The sequence below is a fragment of the Alligator sinensis genome, unplaced genomic scaffold, assembly GCF_000455745.1.
Source record: "Alligator sinensis unplaced genomic scaffold, ASM45574v1 scaffold1092_1, whole genome shotgun sequence".
NCBI classification, from domain to species: Eukaryota; Metazoa; Chordata; order Crocodylia; family Alligatoridae; genus Alligator; species Alligator sinensis.
Window position 1 is genome coordinate 1,024,871 of NW_005842252.1, and position 14,860 is coordinate 1,039,730.

A 14,860-nucleotide genomic window follows, 5' to 3' on the forward strand; every position below is an offset into this window, starting at 1 on the left:
GGGGGTTTTGGGACCCCAGCATTCATCCCTGCCTGTGGCAGGGGGTCAGGCTAGATGATCTGTTCAGGTCCCTCCTGACCCTAGCTACTATGAGAGCATCCTTCTGGGGCCTGATGAAAAACCCCTTCTGCTCAGCACTATAGAAGGGAAGGGAGGGCTGCTCTATCACCCCCTGGCTTCTAGCCTGAGCTACTGCAGGTATGTGCCTGCATTTCTGGAATGAACAGGGAATGTCTATCCACCTCCAAATCGGTTCAAGCTTTGCAGGTTAGACTATATAACCCTAGTGTAACTATGGGTGAGTGAGCAGGGCACTAGCAACATGTGCTGACTTAGAAGCGGTGCTGAAACGGCAGCCCCGTGGGAAGTATTTTCCACTGCAACAACAGCTGAGTTTAGGGATACTGCATCATTATAGCAACTGCTGTAGAAACTGACATGACAGCAGTGGCCTGAGTCTTTGAGTCTTGAGTCCTCTGGACACCACCCTGACCATCTCCAGCACTTGCCCTCTGCTCCCCAAGTATGCAAAGAATTAAACCCCTACTCAGTTTTATCATTGGTGTAATGACATGATTGTTTATCAAGATAAAATTTTCAAATTTTTAAAATTTTCAAATTTTCAAAATTTCTGCATGAAAACCAAGGGGAAGTAGCCTACTAATTGAGCTGGTGCTTTTGAAAGTTGAACCTTGGTAACTTTCTAGCTGCTTATGCCAGGACATTTGCCTTATTAAATGTGACCTGCAGGTTTGTGCCTTTTCTTTTTTCTTATTTCTGCCTCCTAATATACATATACAACCCACCCCCTATTTTTTGTGGTTTTTTGATAATTACATTAGAAAATTGAGAATCTAGTTTTTTTTTAACTGAAAATCTCTGGCATACTGGAAAACCGACAAGATGATGAAATCAGAAATAAGTATGTAGTTAAACCTGACTCTGAGGGGAAATTATTGTTTTATTCATTCTGTTAAAGCTTCCTGTTTTCTGTTTGGTTTTATTAATTTTTTTTAACTTAAAACACATGAGAATCACTTTGGAAATAAGATGCTTTTGTTAAAGACTCAGCATTCTATCCTCTTGAATTAGAGGTCAAGCAAGCTCATGATTCACTTTTTGTAGACCTGTAAAGACTCCTGCAACAGGAGTCCTGTTTTGTAGACCTGTAAAGACTCCTGCAACAAAACTAGTGAAGACCAGCCTTGACATTTTTCATCTTTCTAAGGTACAAAGCAAGTAGAAAAGAAAGCCTTTTAAACATCTTTTCAGGCTTTCTTTATATACAAGCCACTCCTTTTCTGAGCAGTGTGACTATAATATGTACAAAGCCTTGCACTGTGCAGAAACCATAGCACCTCCTGCTCTATGGTTCTGCGTCAGTAAAAGCTGCACATTCTCTATATTAATGAGCACTGGAAGAAGCAATGCTGTGATATGAAAAGATACCTTTTGTTTTCACTATTTCCTTCCAAAATGTAAGTATATATATAAAAGAATTATTGATAAATGTAGAAGCACCTACACTAAAATAATGCCAGTCTTTCTTGATGCTCTGCTAAAATCAAAATATCAGAATCACAACTGTGCATATATTAGTACCTTGGGATTTATTTGTTTTAAAATCTGATCATAGGAGGTAGATTTGGAAGAGTTCCTGAAGTACTTTGTTCACATTTTTCTGGACGTACATTTTGCTAACCAAACTATTTATTGCTGTTCTAAAAATTGTGCAAATATCTATTTTAGGTGAGAGACCAAACTTTTAATAAGGAGGAAAAGCTATTTAGATGTTTAGAAAAAACCGTGAAATTTTGTGTGAAGAATATTTCACTTTCTCTACAACATCTACAAGTGAGTATATCATGGAAGTGAGTATATCATGACAGCACCCATAAGAATGCATTCACACATACAAAACCACATACACACCCATCTTAATACACGTCTGGCAGTATTATCTAATAGCAAATGAAAAAATCCTATAATAGACCCATGTACAACCTAATGTTACATTCCCACTGCATTTGGGGGTTAATAGCAAAGATCCTATGAAACTGGGATTCTATATCACTCTGTTTATTAAACAAGAAGTCTCACTAGTGGTTGTGTGGAAAGCAAGGGAGAGAAGAAAGTTGTCTGGGGCACAATCATTATGTTGAAGCACATCATGACTCCACAAGGGTCACACCTTTCACTGTAGTGAAGTAGCAGGCGGTTTCAATTAGTCCTCATTACGCTGCACAAACTATTCAGGTTGCAGCTACATGAGTTAGAAGGTCCTGAAAAATATACCAAGGTAGATGATGTCTTCCTTTAGCTCCTGTGTGCTCCAATGGATTTTTCTTGAAATAAAGCCTTTTCCATTGGACTTTCAGTATTGCCAACACAGGATTTTTGGCATTGTTCTTAAAGTCTGCGCTTCAGGAATGTGAAAAACTTGGCTCTTTCTTATATATATATGTGTGTGTGTGTGTGTGTGTGTGTGTGTAATATATATCTATATATCTATAGATATCTAGATAGATAGATAAAAACTTAGCTTAGAAAGAGCTAAGGTTTTCACATTCCCAAAGCGTAGACTTTAAGAACAATGCCAAAAATCATGAGAGTTGGCAACACTGGACTTCGTTCTTTTGTAATGATTTGACTATGTTCAGGACTACCTTTATGATCATCACAGGGTTCCAGATAGCTACTGGTTTCTTCACTCTTTCATTCCCAATTTGTTCAGTGAGCTTTCTCTCCCTCTGGCCTGAATTGTCAACGTAGCAGAGGCCATAAGGGCCATTAAAAATAAAGGGCTGTACTAGCTGACCTTGACTGACATGTGATATAGGGAAAGGCAACTTTTAGTCTGTAGAAGCTTCACAAAGTTTCAGCCAACTTGGTAAACATGCCATGACCCTTGAGTTTACCTGACAGCTGTTGCCTGTAGACTGTGTGGATTTTAATTCCTTGGGGCAGCAACATTCATGATACCATATCCTGAGGGGATACTTCACTAAGGGTGAAATTCCCCTGTGCAGAGGACCAGCTCCACTTAGGTTTCACTAAAAGATACCATCAAAAAAGTGCAAGGACCTTGCACTGGCTGTTTCCACAAAAACTAATTTAATGGTTTTTGACTTAACTCCAATGGTGAGATTTATTAGCATACCAATTGTCCAATTGTCTGAGGTGAATGGTGGTAACCCTATTCTTTGAAAAAATTGGACTAAAACTGAACAAAACAAGGGAGAATATATAATAGAACACAATCACGTATTGATTCAGGGTGGAATAGGTGCCAGAGATAGAAAAAAGCTATGATTCTAGGAATATTGTGGCACTCTGAATTAATAAATACATTGTATTAAAATTAAAGCAAATGATCAATTTATTTTAATATTCTAACCTTATCCTTTTTTAGGATTCCATGCTTCTAGCTGCACAGAGTATAAGTGAACTTCAAGATATTTTACATGACAAAAGTGATGAAGAAAATGGCTATTCAGAAAGGCTGAGTAACACTGGAAACCCTTGTAAAAGCTTTGTGAGTTTATGAAATATGATCATATCATGCAACTATCAGCATGTGTAAACCAAGTGTTATAGACTCAACACTTAAAAAAACCAACCCCTTATGAGTCCATTAAACTATGGAGAAATATATTATTTCAATTATTTTTCTGAATGAAATCATGTACAATTGCTGGGTTAACTTAATAACAATGCAGCTGCTCCAAAGGGCTGAAGAATGTTTCCCTTCAACCTAAATTTCTGATGAAAGGCTAAAGTTGTCAGAGGCAAAGCCAGTATGAAAGTCTGAACCCAGATAAGAATAAATTTTCTAGAATTGAAACAAACCTCTGCTGAAACCAGGAGCGTTGCAGCTCTTATGATTTTATCTGGAGTGTTGTAATATTTGGTATTTTCTTAAATCCTCAGCTCCTGGAATCTGAAAATATAAGGAACTCAGCTATTTATTTTAAGGGCAGTTTCTATCCCTCACAGTTGCAGAGGAAAGACTGAAAATATGAATATGACCCCAATCCCAAAATTGTTTACTTAAATCTCTTCGCGTTTAAGCTAGTTTCAGGTAGGCCTGTGCAAGTCGGCAGCGATCATTTTGGCTTTGGATCCGGCTGCTTCAGATGGCTGTAATCCAGAGCTCCGGACCAGGTTTCCACCTCGATCCGGCCGAAGCAGCTCCAAAGCTTCAGAGCCGCCTCAGAGATCCAGTCATAGGGTATAATGGGGAATCAAGGAAATATCTATAAGTATGTTGTTTCTTGTCCAATTTGGATGAAACTTGGAGAGATGGTAGCCTCTGCTGAGAGCATGAAACCTGCCAAGTTTCAAGAATATCGGTGCAGGGATTTGGGGGGAACTGTACTCCAAATTCTTGAAAGCCAAACTCATGTCATGGCTATGTGTCACACCACAGTGGGGTGAAAACTGCAGGGCTGGGAGCTATTACTGACGCCACAAAGCCTGCCAAGTTTCAAGGAGATCGGTGCAGGGGTTGAGGGGACCTGCACCTCAAGCTGTGGACAAGCAAAACTGATGCCATGGGTGACACTGCGTGTTAAGGCGCAGCGGGGTGACAGCTGCAGGGGTGGTGACCCCTGCTGCGGCCACAACACCTGCCAGCTGTGGAGGAGATCGGTGCAGGGAGTCTGGGGCCCTGCACCCCTAACCGCTGACAGACAAAACTGGTGCCACGACTGTGTCTGTCCTGGGACAGTTGATTGTCTGTATTGATTCTTTCCCCTCCTTAGCCTGGTTTTGTAGGTGCTAATTGATGCTCGTTAAGTCGTTATGTAGTAGCTAGGGCCTGTGTATTGAGCTGGTCCCTGAGTGAATCATGATGGATTGATTGGTAAGTGGGAACACAGCAGCTTAGCAGCCAGGTCTGCAGCAGTGTCTCCCCTCCTCGCCCCAAGACAGAGACAGTCCCACAAGCACCCATGGCATCAGTTTTGCTTGTCCGCAGCTTGAGGGCAGTTTCCCACCAAACCCCTGAACTGATCTTCTTGAAACTTGGCAGGCTTTGTGGCCTCAGTAAGAGCTACCACCCCTGCAGTTTTCACCCTGCTATGTTGTAACACCTACACGTGACATGAGTTTTGCTTTCAGGAATTTGGGGAGCTGTTTCCCCCAAACCCCTGGACCCATCTTCTTGAAACTTGGCAGGCTTTGTCCTCTCTGTAGAGTCTACCATCCCAGAAAATGTCTTCCAAATTGGACAAAAAACAACAAAGTTATAGATATTTTATTGTTTTCCCCATTATACCCTATGGCTGGATCTCTGAGGCGGCTCCAAACCGCTTCGGGAAACCGAACGAGGCCAACACTTGGACCTAGATGTGCTGCTTCGGACCCCGAAGCATCCAAAGCTTCTCCAGATCCAAAGCTTTGTCTGAAGCCTCACACAGCCCTAGTTTCAGGATTTTGAACTTCTAGGTTTCCAGGCTGTACTAGATCTTTTCAAGCTAAACAAACTTCTTCAAATCTTTGGGAAATTATGCATCTCCCACCCCCTACTAAAATTTAGGCAATCAGGCCCTTCCATGAAACTCTAACTGGACTCTCTTTAGTAATAGTAAATGCTTCGATTGATCAGTTCACCCCGCCTGATGAAGAGAAGCTAGTGGTTGAAGCTTCACTAATCCATTGCTAAAGGATAAGATATATTCCAAAGCAAAACCATAAGGGTTGGCTCTTCATAGTTCTGATAACTACCATTCTCCATCTTTGGAAATGCTATACTTAAAGATAATCTCATAGTTTAAACTATCTTTAAAATAAATAAAGTTCATCCTGTGAACAAAAGGACACAGGCATCACCATCATTTCTTATCATTGCAATGGTCCAGTGTATCCAGTGCACAATGTCTCTCCAGAATAGCTGGTTTCAGATGCTTCAGAGAAGGGGGAAAAAATTCCATGCTGGACTAAAGACTAGGACAGCAAGGTTTAGGTCTTAGCTGTTGCACCTGGGCAGTTACCATGAGCAATAGATTCTCAGGAAATCTCCCTCTTTTACCTCAGGTACCTAGTTCATCTGCCTACTTTATTAGTTAGGTCAAAGTCAAGAACAGCCACCTTTTAACATACTGATTTTTACTTATATCAGATTGTTGGGTTCTACCTGCATAAGCATTTATACTGCTTAATCAGGGCTGTTTTCCCTGTTTTGTTTTATTCAGAAGGAAAGACTGACATTTGATTAGGAATGCATGACTCTTCCCTCTGTCATGGGATGAACTTTCCCAGCCTCCATGGAGCTTTACAACACTAATCTAGTGGCTCGACAGGGAACTGAGACAAGCACGCACACCCTTAGATTCCAGCTCTTTGGATGACCACTTAACTTCCCTCTGCCTGTTTCTTTAGTATAATAATAATAATACCTCTTTAATAAAAACTTGTTAATGGGATATGGGTCCTACCAGTCCTGATCAGTTACCATCTATTAGCAGGTGTGAAAGAAGGTATGAATGAAGTATTACTTGGACTCTTTGTATTCCTTCCCAGGTGGATCAACTGGACAAACTGGTTTTGAGCCCTCTCTCAGGTCTACAGACCTTATTTCCAGGCCCACAGAAGCTGATCCAAAAGCGTTATGACAAGTTGCTGGATTACAACAGCTCTCTTCAAAGGTCAGCAGGAGAAGAGCTGGATCTGGCAAAGAAGGAGTATGAAGCTCTCAATGCACAGCTTGTGGAAGAGCTTCAGGTGTTTAACCAGGCAGCCAAGCAGATTGTGGTGAACTGCCTGCATTGCTTCATCACTCTCCTCAGGCAAACGACGTGCACAGCTCTACAGTTGTATTCTGCTGTGGTGGTGCTTGTTCCAGTAAGTCATCTAAGGGGGTTGGGCGCCTGTGTATAATTTACCTGGAAATACTTAAAGCAAACAACTAGACAACCCAGGCTATGTTCTACTTGAACACAGTCTGATTTTTTTCAGACTCTGCGTCCATCCTCCTGAAGCCTTGTCTTCCATGGGCATTTTTTCCCACTAGGGAGGACTCAAGTGCATTAGCTTCTCCAAGAGTAGCAGTAAAGGAAATGCTACAGTAAAAGGGAACCATGCAGTTCCTTATATATTAACTCCCATAGATCTGCTCTGAGTGATTTAGAAAATAGAGCTGGAAGAACTCTGCTGCTGTTCTTTCTACACGTGCAACCCTGCTGCTGTAACCCTTTCTATACTTGCAACCCTGGTGCTACTAATACTGGTAGAACTGTGCTAGAATTAGTATTGGTGGGAAAATGCTGTCACAAAAATCAACTGCAGCTGCCTCTGAGTCTGGGAGGAATGGCTTTCTGTCCTGGCTACAGTGTGAGCTGCAACAGTGCTTTTGATATTTTTTAGGTGAATTTAGACAGGGAAAACATTTTACCTTTATAGGAAGACCCTTACCTGAGCTGCATGGACATGTATCAGTCAAATAATAATTTCTAGCTACACATAGTTGTAACCTTTGCTTTTTAAAGTATGGATCCTCAAATCCATCTCAGTGAAATGGCTGAGTTGGGGTGGGTATGAAATGATGACAGCATTTTTCTCAGAGAAGTTGAATGCTCTACTTGAGTAACAGGGCCCTGATCTTGTCCACATAACTGCAGGCTCCCCCCAGAATACACAAACACACATGCACACCCCCTACCCCCACAATGGAGCCATGTTTCAACAACTGTCCTGCTGATCCTCCCCCTCTCCATCCCTCCACTGATGGACCTTTGTTTTAATTACCATTCTGCTGACTGAGGTCTCAACAAGATTTCTTATGAAGGACATTCACACTACTCCTTAGTAACTGATATAGGCTATTGATGAGTTTTGCACTGAAGTTCCTTCTTCCAAAAAATGAACAGGCTACTTTCCAGTCTTTGTCAGCCTAGAAATGAGAAATCAAGGGTAGGATTGCATCATAGAGTCTTCCTGGAAAAAAAACACCTTTAAGAAGTTGCAGCAGTCAGCTGGTAAAGTCCTGTATATACTGTGAAATTCAGTAAGGTGTGTCAGTAAGGACACACTAATTTCAGTATACCACTATCTTATTTTAGCTTAGCTTACATAAATTAAGAGAGAGATTTACCCAGGTATTGGTGGCACCCTTTTCATCCTTGTTCGTTACCTGTGGCATGTTGTAGGCTTTTTTGTAGGTGGTTCTGTGTGGGGGTGGCATACAAGAAGGATTGAAGTGGACAGTCACGTAGACTCTTTGGAGAAATGGTTGCCTGTGAGCATACAGGACTGGATTCAATGGCCTAGAAGGCTACTTCACGTGCAAATTTCTCCTGTAGGCAAGGCCTGTCTCTGGTTTTGGGGAAGTGGTTGTACCAGGCATTGTTTTCCTTGGGGATTTCTCCATAGATTTTTTTTTTGCTTTTTGCTATTTACATCCCACCTTCATATAGGCTTAGGCCTGTGCCAAAGCCACAGATCAACACTACAGGCACAAGCTAAACTCAGGAAATCGCCTTTAAATTAATACAAGAGTGTCCACACACAAAGTTACACCAATTTAAATATGCCAGTTTTTAGACTGATATACTTAAACCAGTGTCATTTCTATGCCTAGACAGGCCATAATAGCAATTGTTGGAAGCTCCTTGATGCATGCCTTGGTTTATATCTGTCCAGTGCCTTGCATATTATGGACATGACTGGAAACCATAATGACAATAATTAATAACTCAGATTTCCTGACTCCCAGCACTAGATCCACTTGACCAAAACTGCTGTGCCTTATGTCCTTACCATATGAGATCTAATCTCACTTTTCATTTCTAGCTGTCTTCCTCTAGTATCTTTGAAGTACAGAGTCAGGTGATGGAAGAAGTTCACAAGCTGAATTTTGTAAAAGATACCACCACCACCACCTTCATTGAGAGAAAACTCAGCTTTGAAAAGAAGAAACCTGGCTCTTCTCTGGTGAGTGTCATGCTTCTGTCAGTGGAATGATGGCTTTTGCCACAGCATCCTGTCGTGGTTCTTATCGTGACCTGAAGTGGACAGTATGCCAATCTGCCACAAAGCAATCAATCCAAATTTGATCCATTGACTTGGAACTGAAAGAGACTTCCTTCCACCCTGGGAAGAGACTGCAAAACAATGACCAGTGACGTCTTGTGATTTTTCTATTGTCGTTTCATAATCATCAATTTTTTTTCATCGTACCATCCTTAGATTTTTCACCAAATCTGTCCTGGTCATCCCATAACCATACATCAAGCTATACTTTGTCTTATGGCATTCCTTAATCTTCTGATGTCTGGTATGAGTGTGTGTGTGATGGCTTTCTACAGCTGGAACAAGAGAATTTAGACATGCCTAACATGCAATCTGATCCACAATGCATAGAACTGTAGGAACACAGATAATAATGATAATGATGATAGTAATAGCAACTGAATCATACCTTTACATAGCAAAGTAATTTTATATTCATACAAGAATTTAATGTAACAATACAGAGACTGTTGATCTTATGGTTTCTGCCTTATAAAGTGAGTTATTTATACAAACTCGCCATTTGCGTACCAGTTTTGAATTATGTTTCAGTCATCCAGTTAAAGATTTTATTATTCAGAGACTATAGGGCAGATTTCTAAAGGTGCTTAGTGCCTGCATCCCATTCAGTAGACTTCTAAATTCTTCTAAAGATCTCGCTCTTAATTTTCAGCTATTAGTACAACAGATGAAAACATGCAGACCACAAATGTGAGTGCACGGGCTGGGGAATTATGCACCTAAACACCCAATGAGTATGAAATTTCTTTTATATCTGTGCTACAGTCACACTAGTTCATCAGCTTCTTTTGTGAAACCTGTTTCTCTAGCAATGGCCCCAGAATTACTCCCAATGAACATTAATTAGTTTATTTTCCTTTTCAGCCTGAATCTCCACGCCAAACAGAAAGCCACAGGTCTAAACTATTATCTACATATGGTGCAGAATCACTTTACCAAGCTAAGCGCAAATGCAATGCCACACAGGAATTTGATATTGATTTATATGAGGGGGAACTGGTGGCTGTTGTGGAGCAAAAGGACCCCTTTGGAAGTACGAGCAGGTGGCTTGTTGATACAGGAAGTAAGTCCTTTGCACAAATATCCCAATAACAGCTTCCCTTTGGGCTATTGATTTTCTTTTTAATTCTTGGCCCATTCGTTTGTGTGTCTCCTATTGACAGCTTATAACACAAAGGATGACTATGAAACATATAAGAACTAGCTTGCTTTTGTTGTTTTTTTTTCCATCTGATATCTAGTTCTTAAAGGATATGTGTATTCCTCCTTCCTGAAGCTCTACAATCCAGCCAAGGTGCAGAAGGATGTTGCAGAGAACAGTTTCTGCGATGATGATTTTGATAACATCAGCCTTTTTGTTTCTTCACGGCTTCCCAACGACAGCAGCACAAGAAACCCAGGACATAAGAGGAGTGACAACAGCTCGTCTTCTCACAGCCAATCTGAAAAGCCTACCATTAATGGGACAGGGACAGATAGTTTTCATGATATGGATGATCAACATGTAAGCATTATGCAATATGTCTGTCTGTCTGATTCTGCACTTTTTTTCTAATTCCAAATACAAAAGCTGTGGTCTGCTGCTTACAGTTTAAATTGGTCACCTTTTGGCTTCAAAAGAATTATATTAAACTCCTACATACATGGGAATTCAAACAATATTATTACCTCTTCTATTATTTAGAATAACTGCACCTTCTGTGAAGAAATGATGAACATTTCAGTTAAGCTGTGAAGCACTAGTCTGCTTTAGGGAAACAGTTACACTGTTTTAAAAGGCAGGGAGGGGAATTACAGCTGAATTGGACATAAGGGTTTTATCTAGTATGCAAAGTTAATCTGCAGTAATTTTCCCTGTCCCATCTAGAGGAAAGTTTCTGCAGTTCACTTCACTTGCTGTAGGTTAAGGGCAGGCAGGCAAAGCAGTTAAACCAGATCAGCTGATGCATGGTTTTAAATGATAAGTCAAACTCTTCTCCCTCTGTCCCCTTCAGACCAGTATATTTTTATCCCCTACAAAATAGTACAGACTGCACCATTTTCATGGAGGCAAAATGCCTTTAGCTACTCCTGGGAGTACAGCCACTTTCCTTACCTTGACAGAGTACAGTGTGTGATCCCGTTCAAGAAGTTAGCTCAACCTTGTGCTGTTTTTAGCTACTCAGGCAAGGTCATGACCAGACCTATAAGGAATTCCCCAAAGTTACCCATGACATTATTACCTCCAGGTCAGATTGTTGCAATATAAGTTCCTCAGCCCTAGGCATTCCTCACAGAACACCTAAGGCAAAGAATGTAACCACTGCTACTTTTAAATGCTTGGGACTTGGGAACCGGTTGCCCTCCATGAGGGAGCTTTGGCTCCAGGTACCTTTGAACAAATATGCTTAGCATATGCTAGGTGGTATAAAGGACTTGTTTTTTTCTCCTCAGGGATTTCCTTGTGCCCTTTACTTGTAATTGCCAATTTTGTTTTACCTGGTTTTTATATTGTATGCGCCCACATAGCACATTTTCCACACTGAAATAGGACAGAATATGGTTATATGTATGGATTCCAGTTTTCTTTATGTTGGTTGTTTCATTTTTCAGACTTTCTATGCTGTGTATGCATTTCAAGCAAGAAGTGATCAGGAACTGAGTCTTCAAGAGTACCAGCGGGTTCGGATACTGCAGTTTTCTGACTTGAGTGGCAATAAAGAATGGTGGTTAGCAGAAGCCAAAGGACAGAAAGGCTATGTACCAGCTAATTATCTTGGCAAGATGACATATGCTTAGGAACCGAAGAGGTTGTGGAACTAGTTTCTCTGAAAAAAATTCTCAGTCTGGATAATAATCTGTTTCAGTTTACAGCAAGCAAGGTGAACATGTAAGTGATTGACATCAGCCATGATAGCTGGAAAGGCATGTAGATATTCCTGAGAACTTCCATACTCAAAGGGCCATCACCTTGTCAAAACCTGAGGCAGAGAACATTAACAGGAAGCCACTCTGATGAATGTCCTGAAGGACTTACTATTTTAATACCCATTTATTTGCTTTTTTATGAAGTACTGTACTAAGTCAGGATTTAGTGCACAAATACAAATCACCACTAAGCTTATACTTTTCTAGGGCTGCTACCTCCATGGCCTTTAGAAAATAACTGTAGAGCCCATGAGAATTAACCTTGGAAAAGTACAGGTCTATGGGGATGCTACAGTTCATACTGAGCTGGCTCTTCCATCCTATCTTTAGCTACTTACACATTTCTCAGAGCTTTTGCTTTGGGGCTGAAATATCATGTGCCTAACTGTATCCCAAGTGAGGTTTGTAATGAAGATTTACAAAAAGTCAATGAGGCCATTTTTGAATGATCAGAGATAGAAAAATAGGTTTTTCGTGCTTTAAGGAGTCTGTTCTTTTTTGTGGTTGGAGACTCAAAAAGACTGTTTTAAAGCTTAAGTTGTGGCAGGTACAAACTCCTTAATAGGAAAGGAACACTATGCTAAAATTGAAAAACCTAAAAGTAGATTATAAATAGGAATCTTCTGAAAATTACATACATAGCCTATAATATGTAATTTTCCATACCAATGTAAATATGCACCAGATTTGAATCTCCAGATATATATTTTTAGTTAGATAACTGTGCACTAGGTATGTCTACATTTGCACTTTAATGCACAGTAGCCCATTTTACTGTGCATTAAAGTGTCACGTAAAAACCATGCAAATATGCTAATGCACAGTAAAGTAGGCTACTGCACATTAAGCATCACTAAAAAAGCATGTGCTTTTGCTACTGTGCATTAGGACAGCCTAATGCACATTTATTTAGTACCTCATCTTGGAATTACTAAATTTAATACACATAAGGAAAAGTACATTAATGCACATGTAGACACTCACTGAAATCAAAACTGTTAAAATAAAATGAAGCAGTGCCTTTTTTGAATACCTATTCCTTATCCAACCTCTTGGCAGGGGAAAGGTAGAGGTTATAATACCCTGAGAAGTGCATCAGCATGCCAAGACTCATGATACTATGAGGCATCTTCCTCAGGCAGTGCCATCATTCTTATTCCTGGAGCATATAACCATAACCATTAGCTTAAACAATGAAAAAAGGAAAAGAATGTATTTATTTTGACTGTGCAATAATTAGATTGTTTAGATTTTTGCAGAATTTGGGGCCAACATTTGCGTTACTGAAGTACTTTTAAACTATTTTTATCAGTGAAAATAATGAATGCAAAATGGTGAGGAAAGATGAAATTACTAAAGTACAATCCCAACAGGTTCCTACCTACTGTACATTGAAGTCAGTGGAAAGGTTCCCACAGTTTACTGTGATCACTGGATCAGACCCATCTAACCAGAAATGAATGATCATGTAACATCATATTAGCACACCTTATTATTTATTTAGTACTTATTTATTAGTATTACCATACCGCCTAGCAGACTCAGTCATAGAGTAGAACCATTGTGTAATAGGCGTTGTGCAAACACAGATCAAGACAGTCCTGGCCCCAAAGAATTTGCAGTCTAAATAAAATATAAACCTTTCCCTGGCATTTGCTGCACCCTACATCATCATGGACAGTTCCTGATTGACCATTGAAATGACAGTACTATTAAAACAAAAGAGTTTACTATATATGTAGCTTTAATATTTTCTTTGCTAAGAAAAGGAGAAAAAACTCTGGAATCTGCATAAAGCATAGGCGTGGCAGATCATGGAGACAAGCTCACATACTTTGCATGTGGTTACCTCATGTGCCAGAGAAGGCTTTAGAATTCACTGGCATGGACATCCAGAGCTTGACGCTCTAATTCAGTGGTTTTCAAACTATGTTCCATAGAACCCTAGAGTTCAACGATAGGTCATCATGGATCCATAAAGACATAGGCAACTGGTAGGGGGTACACAGGGGTGCATGTGCCCTCCCATAATGGGGCCAGTGCCCTCCTCGATGGCCGACACCAATGCTGTTGGCAGGGCTGGTGCCCCCCCTGGCAAGGCCAACAGCTTCTGCAGGTGCCCCCCCTAGATTCAGGAGGCACCAGTTGCTCATGCATAAAGAAATTGGGGGTAATGGCACAGAAAGTTAGGAGGTGGTGCATTGCCATTGTCAGGCTGGGTTGCCCAGTTCCATGAAGTGATATGAAAGGGTTCCATGACTTCAGAAAGTTTGAAAACCACTGCTCTAACTAGCACAATTGAAACAAACGATGGTGGTGTTGTTATATTACCTTACCTAACTCTACTTAGCTCATGCAGGTTCTGTAACAAGTAAAAAAAAGAAAAGAACAAAAAACAAAACAAAAAAACCCCCTCAACAACTATTACCATCCAAATTCTATCTGTTTAGTTTAAGGGTGGTATTGGAAAAGTTACTGCTTTAGGGTAGATTGAAATATCACCTTGGTGCTGTGCAACCTTCTTAACGAGGGGTGGGCAAAACAGCTGATCCGGCCAGCAGCCGGACTTCATTTCCCAGCTGCCTCTGCCCTCTTGGCTGGGGCTGATCTCCATGGAGGCCCCAGCTGCAGCTGCATGGGAAAGCTCAAGGCTGGGGTTGCCATGAAGACCAGCTGCAGCCATGCTGGCAGCACGCATGGCAGAGCAGGGCAGGGGTTGCTCTGGAGCTGCTGGGATCTTGTGAAGGGCGTAGCTTACTCTGGAGGCAGGGCAGAGCTGTGATCTGTAGCCTGCACACTCTGGGCAGGGGCGTGAAGCAGGGGATCACGGCCCAGAGCATGCAGGTTACAGATCACAGCTCTGCCCTGGCTCTAGAGCAAGCTGACCCCATCGCAAGTTCCAAGTGGCTCTGGAGCAGCCCCC

The 14,860-nt window shown here is 41.0% G+C and overlaps 1 protein-coding gene across 1 annotated transcript in view; it reads left to right on the forward strand.

Moving 5' to 3' along the window:
* ARHGEF38 (Rho guanine nucleotide exchange factor 38) overlaps window positions 1-11,808 on the forward strand; it is a 48,770-nt gene extending 36,962 nt beyond the window's left edge. The window contains exons 8-14 of the mRNA XM_006027562.1: window positions 1,750-1,854; window positions 3,413-3,535; window positions 6,523-6,843; window positions 8,791-8,931; window positions 9,895-10,093; window positions 10,272-10,534; window positions 11,623-11,808. Of these exons, the coding sequence (XP_006027624.1) occupies window positions 1,750-1,854; window positions 3,413-3,535; window positions 6,523-6,843; window positions 8,791-8,931; window positions 9,895-10,093; window positions 10,272-10,534; window positions 11,623-11,808 (1,338 nt within the window). The remainder of the gene's footprint in view (window positions 1-1,749; window positions 1,855-3,412; window positions 3,536-6,522; window positions 6,844-8,790; window positions 8,932-9,894; window positions 10,094-10,271; window positions 10,535-11,622) is intronic.
* The last annotated feature ends 3,052 nt before the right edge of the window (window positions 11,809-14,860 follow it).